We start from the raw sequence: 20298 nt of genomic DNA, 5'->3' as shown, positions 1-20298 counted from the left end.
TGCCCACTCTCATGTGTCTCCACTAACCCCCCTGGGTGCCCCTGACCTGCTATGTGCAAAGAGCAGCTGTCTGGATAGCACCCGGAACACCGGCTCCCACGGAGCCCAGGCTGCTTCCTTCTCTCACCCTCCCACTCCTGCACTACTTCCACACCGCTAGCTGGCGCGCCACGCCCCACCACAGGTCTTCCCACCAGCCAGAGAGTCACACAGGTAGTCCAGTGGAGGTGAGATTCACACGCACGGTGGCTCCCAGGGTGCCCACCCTACTCCTATCCCGACTTAAGGTGATGCCTGCCGCAGGAGTGGGGTGAATCTGACTGCACTCTCCAGCTTTCTGGACTGGTGGAACTGCCCGAGACAGAGGCCATTAGCCATGGAGCAATGAATGGGACCAGTCGCCAGTGGACACGGCTGTGAAGAGCCATGTGCAAAAAAAAAAGGAAACAAACAGAACCCCTAAAACCCAATGGAGCCAAGTACCCACTGCTCCAAAAAAAAAAAAAAAAAAAGAGAAAATTCATGGCACTCGTGAAAGCACCGTGTTCCTGCAGGGCCAACACTGTTTTGAGCTCTGGTGCCACCCACAAAGCAGGCTTTCTGCAATGTGGATTCCCGACAGTAATTATAAAGGAAAAATAGGATTAATTCCAAGTAAGTTAATGTACAGTACAATAATTACACGTGCTATTAATAGACGTGGGTATTTTAGCTAGCAAACGGGAGAATGTTGCCACAGCAGAAATGGAAACTAAACAAAAACAAAATGTTTTATTCTCCTTTCGTCTAAGCAGGTGTGGCAATCAGGAAGCCTCAGAACTTGGCTCTGGAGTGCGAGGACCCCAGCCAGGCTCAGGACGGCGGGACAGTGTGATGATAAAGCTATCTTGTGGGCCTCAGTTCCTTCTCAGAAAGCCGGGGACCACAGTGTCTGAAACATGCATATATGCCACAATTACTACGCATGTGTGTGTGTGTGTGTGTGTGTGTGTGTGTGTGTGTATACAGTAGCCACACATCCTCTCACTGAAAAATTTGCATCAAAGGGCCTTTGGGATCCACACAGAGGACACTAGTATTGACTGCCTTTTGTCTCGGGCCTGGCTGGTCATCACGGGAAAGCCGTGATCACACGGGCCACACGGCACCCCGCGGTCCTGCCCCGTCCACTGTGCAGGTCCACTCTCTCCAATCCCGTCTGAGGTTTAGGGTACATATGCAACCAACGACCATCCACCATCACTATCAACCCTTGCACAGGTGACAATGACCCAGAACATTTTCCACCCTGTTCTCTTACAACCCATCCCTTTGTCTTTTTCCTTTTTAAGTGTTTTATTCCATGATCTGAAAACGCTGTTTCCATCAGATGGTCCTAACTGCCCATCACTATTTCTCCCAAGTACTCTCGCCAGCCTCCTCCTCGTGGGGACCTCAGGTCTAGACTCTAGGCATTTCCTCCTGTGGCCTCAAATCTAAGCAGACAGTGGTCCTTCCGGCGGCTGCTGTTTCTGCCACCAGTTCAGGTTGTGGCACGAGACTTATTTCTCATCAAAACACATCTAGATGAGGGGCTCCTAGTGTTGTTTCTAACACCCCCACTATGATACTGTCTCATTTGAAGCAGCCAGGTAATCTTGCCAATGGACACCCAGGGAAGGTCATTTCTGCTTCTATGTGTCTAAGGCCTGACAGCCATGTCATAGCATCACAGCAGGGGCTTATGAGGGACAGGGAGCTTGTGTGACATCCCCACCGCCACGGTCAGCCAGTCAGCAAGTGGTAGGACTGTGACTCCAGCCAAGACAGGTCGGAGGGGTTCCCCGGCTGCTCTCTGCACTTTCTTAGTTTCCTCCTCTGACAAAAACAAAAACAAACTGATGCACCGAATAGGGCAACCCGTTGGTGGTTTGGTTTTGTTCTTCGTAAGTAAGGAAACACTCTGTGCTTTCCCAAGTCCCTCTATCTCTGAGGGTTTCCTAATTTGGTTCCCTGCACAGCAGACTCAGAGCTGAGCTGGCACACTTTCTGCGGCTCAGGGCTGCCTTCCTTCTCTGGGAAGCCTCATTCACCTGCACTGAGCAAAGAGGCCTGCCTCAAATTCTCTGTTCCCTTCCTCTCTGCAGCAGCAGCCTCTGTTTAAAGATCTCCAGTTTCTCCTGAGCCCTTCCAGTAGGGCCAGGAGCTGATCTGTGGGAAATGTGCATTTTTTTTTCTTCAGGGAGTAAATAGGTGCTTTCAAACCTCTGCAAGGTGGATGCAGGAGAGCTGGTGCTCTTCCCGCTCTGTGAGTAATCTGTCTTCCTGGACTTTGGAAATGAAAGCAAAGGCATATCCTTACTATTCTGAAGACACAGTAAAAAATAACGGCAACCATTTCTCGTATACCCTGCAATGGCCACACAGAGACACACCATCTCCCACGGCCAGCTCCCAGATTACAGATGAGGAGACTGAAGCACACAGAAAGAATCGCTCCCTCAAAGTTACGCAAGCTCATGAGTAGGTAGACTAAAAGGCTTGAACCCTATCTGTTCTTCACAGCCTGTGCTCTTTCCAGTACCCGTGCTGCTCCCGTGAGGGCTACAGAGCCTACCAGAGACACATTACAGCACATCACACGCACAGTGAGCTCATCTGTGTCCTATCTCAACGTCGCTCTCTGTGCGGTATACAGTATGCGAGCACGCCCTGTCCTCTATGCCTCTACCAATTTAACTGTGTTTGGAGGGAGCTGAGAAAATATCTATATCATCTTTTCTGTTTGTTCCCCAAACTTGCCTTGTGGCCAGAGAGCAAAGCAAAGGAAGTGGAGAAGGTTCTCAAACACTAGACAAAGCTCACAGTGACAAGATGGAGCTCCTCAGGGAGGGGAGCAGGGGCATGCACCCCCGTCACTCACTGGCCTCAGGAAACACCAGAGCTCTGCCCTGGAGAAGCCGAGGACCACACTGCCAGTTCAAGCCAGACTTAGGTGGGCCTGAGAAGATGGCTCGGCAGTTAGGTCCTCTTCTAGAAAGAGGACCTGGGGTGGGTTGCCAGCACCTATATGGTGGTTCACAACCATCTGTAACTCCAGTCCCAGAGGATCTGACGCCCCTTTGTGGCCTTTGTGGGCATTGCATACATGGTGCACAGACAACGGCAGAGTTTTTTGGTTTTTTGTTTTTAATTAAAAGGAGGAACCCCTTGTTAGGACAAGGTGTTTAATTTTAAAGATTTATTTATGTATTTATTTATTTTGTATACAGTGTTCTGTCTGCACACCAGATGAGGATACCAGGTCTCATTATAGATGGCTGTGAGCCATTGTTTGGTTGCTGGGAATTGAACTCAGGACCTTTGGAAGAGCAGCCAGTGCTCTTAACCTCTGAGCCATCTCTCCAGCCCCAATGTCAGAGATTTTTAAAAAAGGAAAACTGACTTTAAGAAATGGAGAGAGGGGGGGGGGGGCGGGGTGTCTCTAGGGGAAGCATCCAAGTCCGCAAGGCTGCCTGCAGCTCACCATCATCCCTACTTCCCTGGATAGCTCTGCTCTCACCTGTGTCTGCCCTCCCCACCAAACTCTGACCAGCCGACACTCAAATCGCTCTTGGTCCCTGGTAACAGCCCACCTTCGCCATTTTCTGGTGACAAGCCTCCACATTTAAGCTTCCTTCTGGGCCTTTCTATTTATGTTGTCATTGATTACTTTGCTCCTAACTCATCTGATTTCAATTTGGACTGATTTGATCCTAATTTTATTACCATGTAATCTGAATGCACATAATCACTGTAATTATGCTGCGGAGGGAAACAGCTTCTCCGTGGTGGGAAGACCTAAATTTAGGGCTTCCTGGCAAGGGCGCCATTGGCTGGGTGGACTCACAGCTCCTTGGAGCTGGCAGCCCGGGGGAGCACATATGCCCTCCCCAGCCCTGCTCCTAGAGACATGGGTATTTTGGGCTTCATCTGAGCGATGAGCCCAAGGTTCCCTCTCAGAAGCCCTGGAATAAGTAGTCTGAGCTGGGGGCTGGGGACTGAGCCCCATGCACCTTCAGCTCCCAGCACCCTTTGCTGCAAGGGTCTGGTCTGGGACTGTGCAGCCTGCGGCAGCATGCGCCCTACAGCAGAGTGAGCTCTTACTTTGGATCTAGAACGCAGAGGAAGGAACAAGGGCTACTTAGCCTGCTGGAGAGGGCATGTGGGGTACAAGATGACAATGAGAGGGGTAAGGAACTTGTTGTGTCACTCGGGGTACAGAAAAAGGGCTCTCCCTGACACGGGGCGGCCGACTGGGACCAAGGAAAGGGGAGACTAACTGGATATAGGTACCAGTTAGAGCACATGTTAGTACAGTGCCCCCTACGGTCCAGTGCCTGGGTCTGAGCCCATCAGAGGTCTGGGGCTCAGGGCTCCAGGGCCTTTTCTCACTGATTCAAGCTGCTGACCTTTTGGGGATACCTTCATGAGCACCAGCAAAGGTTATCAGCTGAGGAGAAAATTACCTCTAAACTACTGTCTCCTAACAGCTGTCTCAGCAGAGAGTGGGGAGCAGTAAGACAGCAGGAGCCCGAAGTCTGGGGTGGGGGTGCATAAGAACAAAGAAGGGGCCACAAGGAGGGCATCTTTATTTGGTCTCAGGCTAGGCCTGACTTCGACCCCTCCGGTTCTCTATTAACTATGACGTCATCGGGAGGCCTCTATTCTAATGGGCGAGTCTCAGTCTTACCTAGCACCCTCACTGCTCCCCAGAGGTTCACATTGAAAAGTTGAGCCACCATCAGAAAGCATCCCAACTGGGGCCCATGCTGTTAAGATGGAGGTGAGTGGGTCCCCCTCCCCTACTGCAAACACCCCCACCTCGCTCCCACTTGTTGGAGTCTTCCCCAGGAGGTTACCTGAATCTGGGCTCCGCCTGCCCTACCCCCACAGGTCACTCACCCAGTGCAGGGACCCAATGCAGACCTTGGCAGCCATCAGGGGTACCGTGGGGTCCGAGGGCTGCAACTTCATGCACTCACGTAGCAGCGACACGGCGTAGGCTGACTGCAGAAGCAAGAGCACGGGACAGAGTCACTGGCCACCCTAGGTCTCTACAGTCTGGGGTGCCCTATGCCCTCAGGGTTAGTTCTCCCAACAGCCCTTGCTCTGTCCTCCTTTCCTTCTAAGAACCAGGAAGGGGGTGCAGCGGGAGGGTCCAGGCGATACTCTGCAGGTGAGGCCCCCTCTGAACCTTGTTTCCCTCCTTTGGAGGACAGTGACCATGAGTGATGTGACCCACAGCTAACGTGATGACAGACAGAGAGGATTCAGACGAGAACCAGAGAGAGCCGCGAGACAGGCGGGGCCTCTAAACCCATAGACGGATGGACAAAGGCTGAGAAGAAGGCGAGACGATGGGAGGGCCAGGGAGACCCTCCAGACAGGAAGCTGAGGTCCCACAGGACTCAACCAGGATTTGCTGAGGAGGGGCAGGGAGGGTCAGAAGGGAAAGGCATCCAGGTTCAGACATGCATGTCACCCACGCCAGTTGGGAATGACAGATAATACTCCAGATCTTGTCATGTGCCAGGCAGTTTTCTAAGTCAGGGGCTGCCAAAAGAGCCTAGAGGCTGAATCCAGCCCACTGTCCGGTTTTATACATAAGGTCTAATTGGAACCCAGCCGTACCTATTCATTTATACACTGTCTATGGCTGCCGCCGCCCCCACATCAAGTGGGATGGTTGAGGCTGACTGGCTACTAACAGTCAGTTGAAACTGACCAGTGCCTGACCCTTACAGAAGATTTGCTCATTTCTCTATGGGTGTGTTGGATTTTTCACAACATCCCCACCAGTCAGGCAGCATTACAACTGAGACAAGAGCTGAGCAGACAAGCCGCTTGTTCAAAAGCCACATAGCCCGTAAGTGACCAGGAAAGGGTCTGAACATAGCCTGGGCCTAACTCTTAAACACTACCCTATGTGGTGTGTGTGGCAACGAATGGCCTTGGCCAGAGGAAGCTGGGTTCCTGGAGAGAGGGTGTGGGTGCGTGTATGAGTGTGCGTATGCGCGTGTCCAGCCCTCCATGGTCTGGAACCTTCTGCTTTCTGAATCCAATGTCTTCTGAGGAAAAGTCGACAGTAACTGTCCTGGTATGGAATATCCTAAGCACCTGTGACCCTCAGGTGTATGTGTGTGACTAGGACAATTTACCATGCCGGGCTGGGCTCCTCAGTTAAACTTAGCTGTCTTCTTCCTTAGCAATTCTGGGGGTGCCACTAAGAAGAGGAGGGTTCTGGCAGGCTCATCTGCCTGGGGTAGGATATGACTGGAACGTGTGGATCCCCCGCCCCCGAGTTACCTCTCTGTTCCCCACCATCTATGGAAGAACGCTGTTCCACCCTGTGTGACAGATTTCCTGGGGCTGTGACTGAGCTGTGCCTCACACACATTTTTGCTTGTGTTCTCCAAGAGAACACAAGAGTGCATGTGCTAGGGGCTCATCCTGAGGGTGCTTAGCCCTGATTAGTGAACAGCGAAGAGATGGGGTCTAGTGGGAGATGGTTAACGGTCACTGGGTGTGCCCTGAAAGGACCAGAGTTTGTTCTCATAGCTCTTGCAAGGGACTGGCATAAAATGAATAAGGCTTGCACTTTCCCATCTGGCTTCCTGCCTGGCTACACAGTTTCTCCCGCCTGCATCCACTCCTGTCACGTCATCCACCTCGAGGTGGTCAACGTTGGCACCCCGTCCTTGGTCTCTAAAACTATGAGGCAAATGTGCTTCTACTCAGTATAAATTCTTCGGTTGTTTCATTACAAGTAACGGAAACCAGACCAATGAGACTAACTGTAGGTATCTTCATGCAGGCTTCCTCTGGGCTAGGTAACTGGGCTGAGGTGGTGGAGTCAACTAAGAAGATAGAGGTCACAGGCGGCGAGGCAGCAGGGAAGACAAATGCCAGCACCCACCATCTCTCTAAGGATACACGAGGCCAGGATAAGCATAAAGCCAGGGCCAGGAAATGACAGGCCTGTGGAGTGCAGCAAGGGGGGCCATGTGAGAGCTGCCAGGGCCCACCTCCTCGGAGACCCTCTCCTGGGAATGCCACTGTCCCTTGATCCATACGCCCTGCAAGCCTCAGCCTTCTCCCAGGCGTCCCTTTCGACTGCGGACCTTTGCATGCTGGAGACACAGGATTCTCTAGTCCACCCACTCCTTCCCACCCCCCCTCCCCGCCCCACCCCCACACAGACCAAAAAACACTGCTATTTAAGGAGCCATCTGAGGACCCAGCAGTAGGAGCAGCCGGCTTCTTTCCCGTGCCCCCCCCCATGCTGGTTACCTAGCAACGCAGCCAATGCAACAGCCGCATGGAGACCAAGAGAGGGAACGACCTAAATCATGCCACAGAACTCATCCGTTATCCCTGTGGGGTGAAACGCCAGGCACATTTATATCTGCCCGGCCCCACCTTCTGGAAAGTACAGGACCTGGATTCCCACCTTAGGCTCAGCAAAGGCAGGCTCTGGCCATGTACTCCTTTGAGGATTGCTAGGACAGTCAAGAGGATGGTTTTGGCAATGCAGGATTCCCAGGGGGGGGGGGGGGTTGGAGAATGCCTTCTAGAACAATCTCCCAGTACACTGAGTGCATGAGTGGGTGGAGCCTCACATATAAGGAAGTCACTAACCACTCCAACTCCCTATGTCCACCTTGATGGAGCACGAAGGAGCTTTCCAGAGGCCAGAAGGACACCTGGCTGTTGGGCCTCTTTTGGTCCAGAAGGTGAAAGACCCCCACAGCAGCGGTGTCCTTTCCTGAGCCTCCAGGGAGGCCCTCGAAATTAAAGCTTATTTCCAGGCATAGTTTTTCTGTTTTCTGTTTTGTTTTGGTTTGGTTTTGTCTCGTTTTGTTTTAAGGGGGTAGCTTTAAAATAAAATCCATAAAATCCACAGAACAATGCCCTGTTCTAGGCCCTTCTTCTTCTCTGCTACTCTAAGGCTGAAGGTGTTTCCTGTTTGAGGGAGGCAGGAAGAAGGTACTCAATGCTGCTGTGTGCACAAGAGCCACACAAGCCAGCCGCAGCCCCCAGCCTACTGTTAGCACCTAGGCAGGCTGGTGCCTTCAAGTCCTATACACGGTCTGCTGGTTCATCTTTTGGGCCCCTCCCCTCGGTTCACGTTTGCCCTCCGCCTGGAGCTCTGCTGTCTTCCCAGCTCTCCACTGCCTGCTCCTTGGGAGTGTCTCCTCTCATGCTGCAGGGCCAGCCCTGTTGGACTTCTGGGTTCTCCTTGAACTCTGACAGCACCCTGCTGAGCACAGCCTGTAGGTTTTGCTGTGACTTCAAAGATGCTCTGGAAGATGCCCCATGTGATAGAGAAGGGCTGGGAAGGCAGATGCCCGGCAGAGGTTGCCCAAGGAGACTCTCACCGACTTTGGCTGTGCTCTGCAGCCTCTCCCTGGCCTGCCAACAGTCTGACAAAACCGCAGCACCTGGTCCTCCTCCCCCTCCCTGCCAGGCCCTGGCCTGTCTTACTGCAGCGACCCAGGGCTTGCTGGCACTCCTCCATCTGTGGAGGCGGCGCTGGTACATTGGGAGGGCCCTCCTCAGAGACGGCTGTGGAGCTAGAAATGGAATGTGGCACAGATGGGCCAGGGGGCGAGGGATTCCCTCAGCCCCATGAAAGGGCCCTGGGTATTTACAGCTCTTGGACCCATCTGCAAGCTCATGCCACCTTATTTCCTGCATTCTTAGCATCCTCAGCCCCATCTCCCTCAGCCCCCAGCTCCCGGAAAGGTTTTCCTTTCGTGTCGCTGCTTAAAATAGAGGCTTACATAAGTGTAGTTCTGATCTGAGTGAAAATCAGGGGTGCTGGCGAAGGGGCCGGGCAGATGGAGGGCGAATGCCTGACTTGCTGCCGCATGCTCTGAGCAGTCGCTTCTCCTGTCCCCACCCGGGTACCTCTAACTACATCCCTCACAGTTTCCCCTCCAGATCCCCTTGTAGGTGGTTGCTGCTCCACCTCACCTTACAGGGTCTCTACTGGGCACATTCCCCACTCACAGCTATTCAGGGGCAGGACCAGTGTCCCCCTCTCCTGGAGCCATGGCAACGGAAGTGCTGCGATGCTCTTGTGCTGGACCACAGGAAGACAGAGGTATCCAAACCCAGTACCTGCCACATGGATGCACTCACAGCCACTAGGCACATGAATACAGGGCCTTCCCCAGCCACCTTCAGTGTCATCTCAGTCAACCCTGACTTCTCCAGCCCCTAACTCTGGGAGACTACAGCTCTTTGCCTCCGGGAGGGACCAGAGACTCCACAACCCTGGCTGGGCCTTACCTTCCCACAAGCCACCATGGAGAGGGCCACTTGGTACCAAAGGTGAAATTCTCCAAATGCACACTTCATGGCTCGTTCTAGGCACTGGGGAGGAAGAAGATGTCAGCACTGCCCCACCAGTGGCCCTCTTGCCCGAGTCACCCCAGTCCTTTTCAGGATAACCACTACCCAAGTTTCTGCCTTCAGTTCGTGCTAGAAACACAGGGGCAATCCAGTCCCCGCCATGCATGCAGCGTAACGTTACACAACAGTTGTATTGCCCTCTGTGGTCCCATTTCCATAATAAACGATTTCATAGGGCTATCTTGACGTGCAAATGAAATCAGGCGTGTGAAGTAAAAATAACAACTAGTGTTTACCATCATGGGACATGGTAGGGCTCTCAGCTTTTTCCATGTATCAACTCATTTACTCATCCTAACCCTAGACCTAGCCAACACTAAGGTAAGATCTCTAATTACCCCTATTGCACAGATCATGAGTCTGTGACTGAGGCAGGAGAAGGTGACTTTGCCAAGGTCACAGGGCTAGTAAGAGGCAAGCCAGCCTGAGAAGAAAATGGCAAGTGAGGAAGGACCAATAGTCACCTCATCTGATTCCTTTTATTATTTTTAAAAATATTTTATTTATTTATTTTATGTTTATGAGTGCCCTATCTACATGTACACCTGTAGGCCAGAAGAGGGCACCAGATCTCCTTATAGATGGTTGTGAGCCACCATGTGGTTGCTGGGAATTGAACTCAGGACCTCTGGAAGAGCAGCCAGTGCCCTTAACCTCTGAGCCATCTCTCCAGCTCCCTTTTATTTTTCTAATTAATAAACTTATTTATGTTGGTTTTTCAAGACACGATTTCTCTGTGTAGCCCTGGCTGTCCTCAACTCAGTCTACAGACTACAGACCACCCTGGCCTCGAACTCACAGAGATCCGCCTGCTTTGCCTCCAGAATGCTGGGATTAAAGGCGTGTGCCACCGCCGCCCAGCTATGATTCCTTTTACGAAATACCCAAATCCTAGGAAGTGAGGGAGGTGGAGCAGCTGAGCCTACCTCGGAGAGCATGACGTACTGGCCGCGCCTGCCGAGTGTGATGCTCAGGAGGTCATAGATGGCTGAAGCGTTCTGCAAGCTCACTTTCCGGTCCTCGGCCTGCTCTGGGGCCCGGCTCAGCACCACGTCCCGAGTTGCCTGTGGTGAAGTGTGGTTTGGGAGAGATGGTGAGGACAGGCCCATCTTGCAAACCCACTCGAGGTCGCATTTCACTGCTGCCCCCAGGCCAACCGGCTGACCAAGCTCTCGGACACGGCCTCCCCTATGTCTACACTGCTCTCTCCAAAGGCAGAAACCCCTTGGCCTAGGTGGGAGAGAGGCCATCCTAAGGCCAAGGCCCTAGTGCCTATTTGGGACCTCTGTAAGAATTCAAATCTACAGAGATGTTGAGGGGACAGCGCTACAGCCGCACGCCTTTCATCTGAATGTAGCAACGTTCAGCACCCTGCTTTGCTTCCGACATGCTATCACTAATATCTTCCCTCATTAATGGTCACTCTTCTTCCATGATCTAGGGAGCAGCTAACAAGTCACAATAGTCATGGGGCCCTCTGAGCGGCAATAGCACAGGGACATCCTGGGGTCTGAAATGGCTAGCATGCGCTCCATGACTGTGCTCGGCAAGGCTGAGATCTGCCCCCACATTCCGGCTGACAATTCCCAGCATCCTCCTCGGGTCCTTCTCCTTCAGGCAAGGAAGGGTGTCTTTGTCTGGCATCACTCTCCTTGTCTGAGCCTGCTATGCTCCCCCAGAGGCTGTCAACCAAGGGCTGGCCTGCCAGGCGGAACCCAAAACCTTGCTATCCCACTAGATCCAAGGCCCACCCTGCCCACCAGGCCTCACTGCCTCTTTCCACACAGAGCCACACACCCTCCTGCAGGCAAGGGGCTGAAGCTCCCATGGGCCAGTGGGTGAGGGGACAGAAACCCCATGCCTTGAAGGTCCCCCTAGAGGCTCCTAGAAGCTAACAGACCTCCTAGTCCCAAAGAACTAACACCTTAAGAGGCATCTGAGGCAGGAAGACAAGACTGGCACCCACGGACCTGGACAGCTGTCCCTTCAGCCACGACAGCGATCTGTGTTCGTCCTCTTCAAGAAACACAGATGGCTCAGGAGAGGGTACCCGGGATGGCAGGAAATCCTCAGAAAGATCAATTAGCCAACCTGGTAAATGTAGCCAGGAACTGCAAACAGTTCAAGGAAGGGAAAAGTGCCAAGAAATCCCGCTCGCTCCCGGTGAAACCCGCCCACACAGCCCTGTGCGAACAACGCAACCTGTGCTCATCTCTGGCAGCGTCCCTCCCCGCTCCCCCACCTCCAGGCACCCAGTGGGGACCGTGGGGGGAGCGGGCTCCTCCAGGCAGCAGTGGGAAGAGAATGCGGAGAGGAAGAAGAGAGATTCAGGAGGGAGCCTTGCCAGGCATGTTCAAGGACTGCACAGAAGCCGTGTGGGGGTGGGGTGGGGGTGGGGCGGGGTGGGGCGGGGAGCTTGTGAGGCGCGTGCTGTCACTACTGCCCTCAGGGTGACGGTGAAACTCCTTCTCTGGCTGTCATCTACTTTGAAGGCTCAGTCTGGTCACTTAGGCGTTCCTTGGTCAGCCTGCTGGCAGCTCCCAGCTCAGATGGCTGCTTTCCTATAGCCGACCCTCCCCTTTGCCTCAATGGCGCACACCCTGGCCCTGGCAGCGTTGGCTGGCTCATCACTCTTCCTGACAGGACATATCATTTCTAGACTGAGCTCCTGGAACATAGAACTTCATAAATCCATGGTGGAGCAAGCAGTACCCGGGGAGACTACTCTGGGCTGGCACAGAAATTCCTTGTCTACTCTGGAACTTGCCCTCTGAGAGCACAGGCCTCTGGGTGTGTCTAGTGAGGGTGTGGGGGGGGGCGGGGGGCGGTTTCCAGAAGTGCGTGTTATCAGGGCAGATGAAGCATGAGACAGGGCAAGTCCTCCAGATGACCTGGCCCTCAAACAGGCAGACTGCAGTGAGGGCACCCTCTTAGGAGTCCTTACAGCTTTACTGTAAGAGCAGAACATGGTTCCCAGGGGACAGCCAGACGCAGGGGTCTGCCCAGCTGTTACCATGGCTTTGGGGCAGGGTTAAACACACACACACACACACACACACACACACACACACACACACACACACACACACGCTGGGCCAGTGTTGGTTGCTAGGGAGTGCCTGTGTATGTAACCATGGTTACAGGGTAGGGTCAGGGAAACTGGAGCAGAAAAAAAGGAAGTCCTAGGCGATAGCTAGGAGCCACTAAGGAGCATAAGTTCATGTGTGACGCAGGAGGCAGAGCAAACCTCAGAGGTGGGGGCACCACAAGGAGGCTTGAGATTCCCTCCCCGGAAGCACCCCCAGCCCTCCCTGGCCCTCTTCCTCCGGCTTCACTGCCCTTCACAGGCCCCCCAGGCCCCCCAGGCTTCGGGAGGGACCTGCCTAGAGTTGGTTCCAGCCACCACATTCTTTCCCTTTCCTGTCTGTGTGCATGGCCTCAGATTCCATGAGTTTCCATGAGGAAGGCGTCAGGTCCAATGACGACTTCCAGATCCAATGCAGTAACTCGAACGCACTTGTTACGGTAAACACACAGCTCCCGAGCAGCTTTGCGCCCACCATCCTCTGTGCTGCGCTTGGGATAATAAAGGTGAGTATTCTCCCTGGGTTTTCCCTGGTCACCCTGCTAACTCCCACACCCAGCCTTGGTGCCAGCTGGGGGATGCTTGGTCCTTATTTCAGTCAAGCAGTGGTGTCCCTGTTCCTCACCCTTGTGCGTGATGTGCGCCCCCCCCCACCTCCCCATCCCCCTGGGACAACCTTCTAGACTAGAGCTTTCGGGCTGCCACATTCCCATCATCAAACAGCTACACCCCAAGCAGGACCCACCACTGCTCTTTGGACAAATGTCCCCAAGACAAATCCAGGAATCCTCACTTCCTCAGGCAGGCATAATTTGTGTTGAGGCACCCCCTCTAGGGGTAGGCCTTGCATTCCACTCTCACACCCACCAATTTTTCTGGTCCATGAACCTGAGGCAGTGGAGCAAGTATAACCTTCCCAGCGGAGGACTATGACCCTGAAGATGACCACCCAAGAGCCAGTCCAGGCCCTGACGGTTCCCCAACACCAGGCAGACTACCTCAGCAGCAGCAGCTCCCCAGGTCTACTGGCTACGGCTCAGCCAGCTCTGACTTTCACCTCTTGCCAGCCCAGGCCTCCTCCTAATCCTGGACCCAGACAGAGCTCCCATCTAGGTGGGGGAGATGGAACACGTTCTCACTGGCGTCTGGTCATCGCATCGCACAGCCCTCTTGCCTACTCTCATCCTATTTTATAGAAGATGGAGGGAGGCCGAGTAAACCGACGACACACACAGAGGGCAGGGACCCTACTGAAACCCCAATATTCTGATTTCACACACACACACACACACACACACACCCCGCTCCTTCCCTGATTCCAGGTTCCTCAGGGAAAATGTCCAGTAGTCTTGACTGATACTATCGGGGACCTTGGGCTGGCTTTGCTGAAGGAGGCACCCCAGCAAAACGCAGGCAGGGTCTCCCCAGTAAAGTCTGAGGTGCCATCACCTTGCAAAGAATGGGTTCCTGCAGTAAGATGCCCGAAGCCCAGTTCAGAGGCTTCACAGAGTCACCCAGTGATGCCCCCCCCCGAGGACTCTGCTGTGTTTGGCTCCTGCTGGTGCCCCCCACTTGGCAGACGTAATTACCACCAGCTCTTGAGCTTCCAGTCCACAGAGCCAAGAGCTACTGTGCTCTGTGACAGGCTTCATCTACCCGGCGACACAGTTCCTGTGGCAGATGCCACAGTCTTCCTGTCACGGGTGCTGAACCACAGGCTCCGAGCTGGCAACCTTCTGCAGAGCAAGGCCTCTCGTTCGAGCAAACCAGGTGCCAAAAGCTAGGATAACCGCGTGTCTCATGTGCTGAGTCCCAGATGGAACCATGCCTAGGAAGCCCCTTTCTTTAAACCAACAGACCAATGCCCCCAATTTCCCAACTTGATTAAAACCTACATGCTTTCAAGGGCAGCTAAGTCAGAATCAAGCCTTGCTCGATCCCAGGACAAAAGCACTCACTGAATGACCCAAGGAGACAGCTTTCTGTTCATTTTCTTACTTAATCCACCCAAACGCCTTCCACGGAGGCCTCATTAACTCCATCTTCACATGAGAAAACAGGGAGAGAGGACTCTTGCTCAGCTATCACTAACGAGGACACAGCCAGGGGCCAGGCACACAGACCACAGAAGCAGTGAATTCTCTCCCAGCTCAACAAAAAACAGAACCAAAGACTCAGCTGGCTTTAGCACTCCCAGCTCCAGGTGGGTGTGCACTGGGGATAAGGACTTTAAACTGCATTTTATTTGCAGCGGTGAGCACGGCCCAGCCCAGCCCAGCTGCTCAAAAAAGATGAAGTAACAAATAGTACTGAGAACGTGAATAGATTGTTGGGTAGATGATGGGGGAGTAGACGGACAGGTGTGTGTGTGTACGTGTCTGTATGTGATTGTGTGTGTATGTGCACGTGTGTGCGTCTATGTGCGTGTATGCGTGTGTGTCTGTGTGTTTGTGTGTGTGTGTCTGTATGTGCGTGTGCACGCATGCGTGTGTGTGTGTGTGTGTGTGTGTGTGTGTATTCATGGACGAGTGACTGCTAGGTAGCCTGGTAGATGTACAGATGTAAGCAAGCACAATGTGAAATGCTCTTTTACCCCTAAAGACACAAAACTGGGTCCAAAACACAAATCTTCAAGCAGTTATAAATCAAATCCCTTATGTTACTGGGAAGACATTGGTGACTTCTATTTACCTGAGAAGACATGGCGGCTCCCTCATCTTATGACACGGGTTAGCATATAACAAAAGCCGTACGCCAGCCCCAGACATGCACGTAGACCTTATAAAAGTGGGGCTGCAGCCCTCACAAACCCACAAATACCTCTGCCAGGTCGCTGCTCTGGCCGTCCTGGAGGTGGGGAGCAATGGTGGACCATGACCTGGGCTGGCACTACAGGAGTGGCTTTTACCGCAGTCAGTCTAAGAGATGCTGCAAAGTCCCAGGCAAGGCTGCCAGCTGCTGCTCTGGAGGTTTCCCCCTAAGCCCGTCATCTACAGCCAGAACGAGCCAGAAGCTAAGAGATGGGGACAGTCCCTCAGGCACACAGGGGCCCCGTTTAAAGTTCATGGAACCTTAGAGTGAGCTGAGGGGTCAGGGCAGCACGTGACACAAGCAATAGTTCACTTCACCTTCTGGCTAGTCAGCAGTGTCACCGGAGGAGTTACACGGCAAGATGGCTCAGGAGGGTAAGTGTGATGACTGATTTATTTGCACCCCCACGACTCAAGCAGGGAAAGAGACCTGACTCCCCCAAGTTGTCCTCTGACCCCTGCAATCACACTACAGTGTGTGTGGGCCCACATACACAACATTCAATAAAATAAACAAGTTAAAAAAAAAAAAAAAGAATGTGCTGGGCATGGTGGCGCATGCTTTTTAATCCCAGCATGCAGGAGGGCAGAGGCAGGTAGATTTCTGTGAGTTCAATGCCCGCCTGGTCTATAAAATGAGTTCCCAGCCAGCCAAAGCTACATACATAGCGAGACAAAAGAAAACGAAAGGCAGGTGGCTGGAGGGGAGGAGTGTGAGGAGAAAGGCTAGTTTGATCTCTGGCCAGCTCTGCAGTGAGGGAGACGGATTCTGGAGATGGGACGCTAAGGCTGTCTGCAGCCGACTTCTCCTCCCCAACTCCCTCATTGCCAAATGTCTGCTGGGGTTGGCGTGGGCAAGAAGAAATAAACCAGCCAACCCAAGGAGGTACCTCCTCCTAGCAACCATCTAAACCAGACCGTGCAGCCTTTCTACACAGCACGCTACAAAGAATTTCCCAGGGCCATACTTGGCTAGCCAGCTGGAGCCCCGCAACTCCTGGGCAGGCCAGAGGGCTACTCTCGAGGCAAAAAGAGCTGCTTGGAGAAAGGTCAATTCAGGGAAATTCACAGGTGCCGGGAGGGGCCACATTCCAGAAAGAGGCCATTCTCTGCTTTGAGTAAGGTATCTGGGTCACTGGTGTCAATAACCTTAAGGAGTCACCTGAGCTCTGGCCCTGGGCTCTGATCCACAAGAAGTCGTAACACAGGTGGTAGTCGTAGGGAGTGACGACAGAGACTTAAGAGAGGGGCTGGCCGGGCTAACCCTGACCTTTAGTGGCAGCAAGAGGTGGATCTCCGTGAGTTCAAGACCAGCCTGATCTACAGACCTTCATGATGTGGCGCCCCCCCCCTCAAGCATAAAATTATTTCGCGGCTACTTCATAGAGTGATGTACAATCATAATGCAAATATCCGATACGAAGGATAGCTCATATGCAGTCCCCAGAGGGGTCTCTCCCCACAGGTTGGGGACCACTGACACACTGGCATGTGGGTTCCAACAGAGAAGGGGGTCGGGGTGAGTACAGGCTTATTTTCCCTCACAGTTGCGGGTTGCAGTTCCCCCTAGCAGGGACTAATATAATCCCCAACACTCCCTCAGGCCAAATCGAGCTGGATGGCTCTCTCACTGAGAGTCACCCCTTCCCAGGTGACTCTCTGCTGGGTCAAGCTGGCAATTAAAACCAGCAACCACCTCAGTGTCTTCTGAGGAGACAGATGACAGTGACTCTGGCCTGGGCCGGCTAACAGACTCTCCCAAGACTTGTGTGTTTTATTTTCAAAAGCACCCATTTCTGGGGCTTGTGCTTGTAGAAACTAGTCAGTGAGACGGACGGGGTTCAAGTCATGAAAACAAAGCTTGTTATTATGTGACCTTGGCCAAGATACTTACCCATCCTGCACCCTTCCCTTACTTCCTCATCTGTAAAATGGGGCCACAACAGTATCAATTTGAACTACACAAAACTATTGGTGTTCCTCTCTTTTCTTTCCTTCTGTTTTTTTGGAGACAGGATCTCAGATAGCTCAGGCTGGTACCAAACCTTCCTCTTTTAGCTGACAATGGCCTTGAACATCTGGTCCTCCTGCCCTTCCTGAATCCGCCTTCTGAGAGCTGAGATTATAGACACAAACTAGTTTTCACGTCATGCTGCCGAGCAAACCCACGGCTCTAGGTACCCTGGACAAGTACCCTGCCAACAGAGGGGCATCCCCAACCCTCATTTTTGTAAGCCATAAATAGTTGAAAATATGCAATTTCATATGATTTTGCATAATGTGTGAGGTGCCACCTTGGTCCCTAGCAGAGACAGGACCTTGCAGCTACCTTTTACTGTCACACATGGGTGACATGTGCCCACATCTCCAGAGACAGGCGATCCCCGTGCAGTCCCACAGGAGGGTATAGGTGATGCAAGGGCTGAGTGGAGGTGGTTCCAAAAGTTCGACATCAAGATTCTAAAACTTAAGGCTGGTGTTGCGGGCACACGCCTTTAATCCCAGCACTCAGGAGGCAGGGGCAGGTGGATCTCTGTGAGTTCTAGGCCAGCCTGGTCTACAAGAGTGAGTTCCAGGACAGTCAGGGCTATACAGAGAAACTGTCTTGTTTAAAAAAAAAAAAAATCTAAAATTAAAACTGAGATTCAGTCTGTGTTCAGAGAAAGAAGTCATTTCCATGTCCCCGCAAGCAAATCTGACACTGGGCACTTCCGCATCTGAATCTGGCTAAGCCTCTAGGTGTCCCTTCCTCTGAAGCAAGAACAAGAATGCACCCAGGATATTTTTTATAGCAGTGTCTGGTCAGCTGGTACTGAGTTCTAGATACCCTTTACCCAGCAATGTTCAGATCTAGAATGGCCTAGCCTGGCTAAGGAAGGACAGCCTCCTGGCCTTGCCATCCGGTCTCCTTCTTCACCTGTGCAGCCAGAGGCAGCTCACACAAATGCCCTGGACAAGCCCTGGCATCATCCATATGGACAGGCAAAGAAACACTGGTGATCACTGTGTGGCCCTCTACTTCCCAGACGGGCCATCTAAGATACTTGTCTCTCAGCCTGCGCCACCCCCACCCTGCCCCCGGCCCCTGCCGCCACACCCCAGCTCAACAGCACCGGCAGCAGTGGCCCCAGCTGTGTGGACTTCTGTGACCCACGTTCCTCCCTTGGAGCGAGAAATCCATCCTGCATCTCACATCTGCAGGGCTACCTGACTGCACCACGCTCTCCTTCAAGGAGCATCCAAAGCTCTCTGAAAGCACGGCTGAACACTCTGGTCACCATGGGCACGGATGCATGCACCAGGGCATGGGAAGTGGGTCTCCACCACCTTACTTGTCCATAGTATGCAGGTGCGCTGGGATAGCCTGGGCACTGGGATCGCTCACCACTTTACTAATGTGCGAACTGCATGAGGCAGGGGCTTCTTGCCTCTGTTTTGCTGCTGCATCCCTGCATCCCTGCATCCCTGGCTTCTACAGCAGGGCCACACACAAGGCAGATAATCAGCTGCTGCAAGAACGTGCGTTCTGTCCACTTGCCTCTGAGCTAGCTACTGTCTTATGAAGAGAAAACGGAAGATAGAAAAGACTGAATGACCCTGGCCCTCAGCTAACGAGTGCAGCGCTGGACCCCGAATCCATGTCTTGTGCCCCAAAAAGCTCCCTCCCCTACAGCTCACTATGTGGGTCCCGGCACCCAGCACGTGGCTGGCTGCTCAGTGCAAACTGCTGACTTGTGAGAATCATTTTTTTGCAATCTCAGAAGAGGGATGAACATGCACTTGGTCCTCTACCCACCTGGGGACAGACACTAGGTCTCTCAGCACAGCCCAGCACGGCTAGTGTGACCAACAGCTAGTGTGGCCAAAGCCAGTGATGAGCCAGACCTGCAGTGTGTGTGTGTGTGTGTGTGTGTGTGTGTGTGTGTGTGTGTGTGTGTGACACCTTCAGGGCATCCCGGAGGCAGAGCTGGACCATAGCCTGTGCCTACCCCATCACTCTCCATCCATGACCCCAGCCCCTGAGGTCAGCAGCGCCTGGAGCTTACCATGGACTCGCTGATGAGCAGCAGCAGCAGGGCCTCCTCTATGTTGTCTTTGGGGCAGTAGAGGCTGGAAAACAACAACAACATCCCTGGCTGTGGCCCAGCCCACACCACCGGGCACACACCTCTGGCCCCCAGGCAATCCTCTCTTGCCAGCCCTGAGTCAACATCAGCTGGTAAGGTGACCCTCTCTTGCATAATTCACCGGCATCCAATACCAAGGGCAGCTCCTAGCAAGCCCAGGAATTCTGAACCTCAAAGGCTGCTGCTATCCTGCAGAAGAAACGGCCCCTCCATCCCAGGCCTGAGGTGGAGTAGGAGGCCCTGCTGGTGACTATAGACTCCACCTTCAACTGGCACATCAAAGGGATGTGTCAGGAAACCTCCAAAGGTGTGGCTTCCAGGGTCCAGGAGGAATTCTCCCACAACCCCACCAGAGGCCACCTTTCCTTAGTCTCTAAAATGTCTGCCCGGTACTGTGCAGGGTAGAGGGTACAGTGAAGGGCCCCAGGTGGAAAACAACGGCCTGTGCACATGGCAGGACCACCATGGTACAGGGGGGCAGGTGGCACTCACTTGTCTCCTTCATAGAGGTGAGGTTTCCGAAGGGTCTGGGTGACGAAAGAATTTTCCTCCTTGCTCATGAACTCGGGCAGAGGGTGGGACAGGGGGCTCCAGTAGCATTCCTCACTCAGCGAATGCAACAGGACCCCTGCCAGGTGCCTGGCCGCCATCTGACAGAGAGGGAAAGACACAGGCTAGGCTCAAACTTGGAGGCCCTGTTCCTCAACTAGCAAAAAACAAAACAAAAACAAAAACAAAAACAAAAACAAAAAACACCCAGTGCGTGCTGTGCTGGCCTCTGGAGGTCCCCACAGCTCCGTTCCCAAGCCCCTCACTTCTCAGCCCCTCTAGCACTGAA

At 53.2% G+C, this 20298-nt stretch overlaps 1 protein-coding gene across 1 annotated transcript in view; it reads right to left on the bottom strand.

Annotated features, from left to right (window-relative positions):
* Nucleotides 1-20298, bottom strand: part of TTC7A (tetratricopeptide repeat domain 7A) — a 106695-nt gene that overhangs the window by 47135 nt on the left and 39262 nt on the right. The window contains exons 7-11 of the mRNA XM_084791914.1: nt 19953-20110; nt 19380-19443; nt 10365-10502; nt 9316-9399; nt 4924-5028 (exon numbers count right to left, since the gene is read on the bottom strand). Coding sequence (XP_084648040.1) covers nt 4924-5028; nt 9316-9399; nt 10365-10502; nt 19380-19443; nt 19953-20110 — 549 coding nt within the window. The remainder of the gene's footprint in view (nt 1-4923; nt 5029-9315; nt 9400-10364; nt 10503-19379; nt 19444-19952; nt 20111-20298) is intronic.

This window comes from Acomys minous (assembly GCF_964271855.1).
Source record: "Acomys minous genome assembly, chromosome: 8".
NCBI classification, from domain to species: Eukaryota; Metazoa; Chordata; class Mammalia; order Rodentia; family Muridae; genus Acomys; species Acomys minous.
Note: the sequence above shows the minus strand (reverse complement) of the source record. Positions and strands in the feature narration are given on the sequence as shown.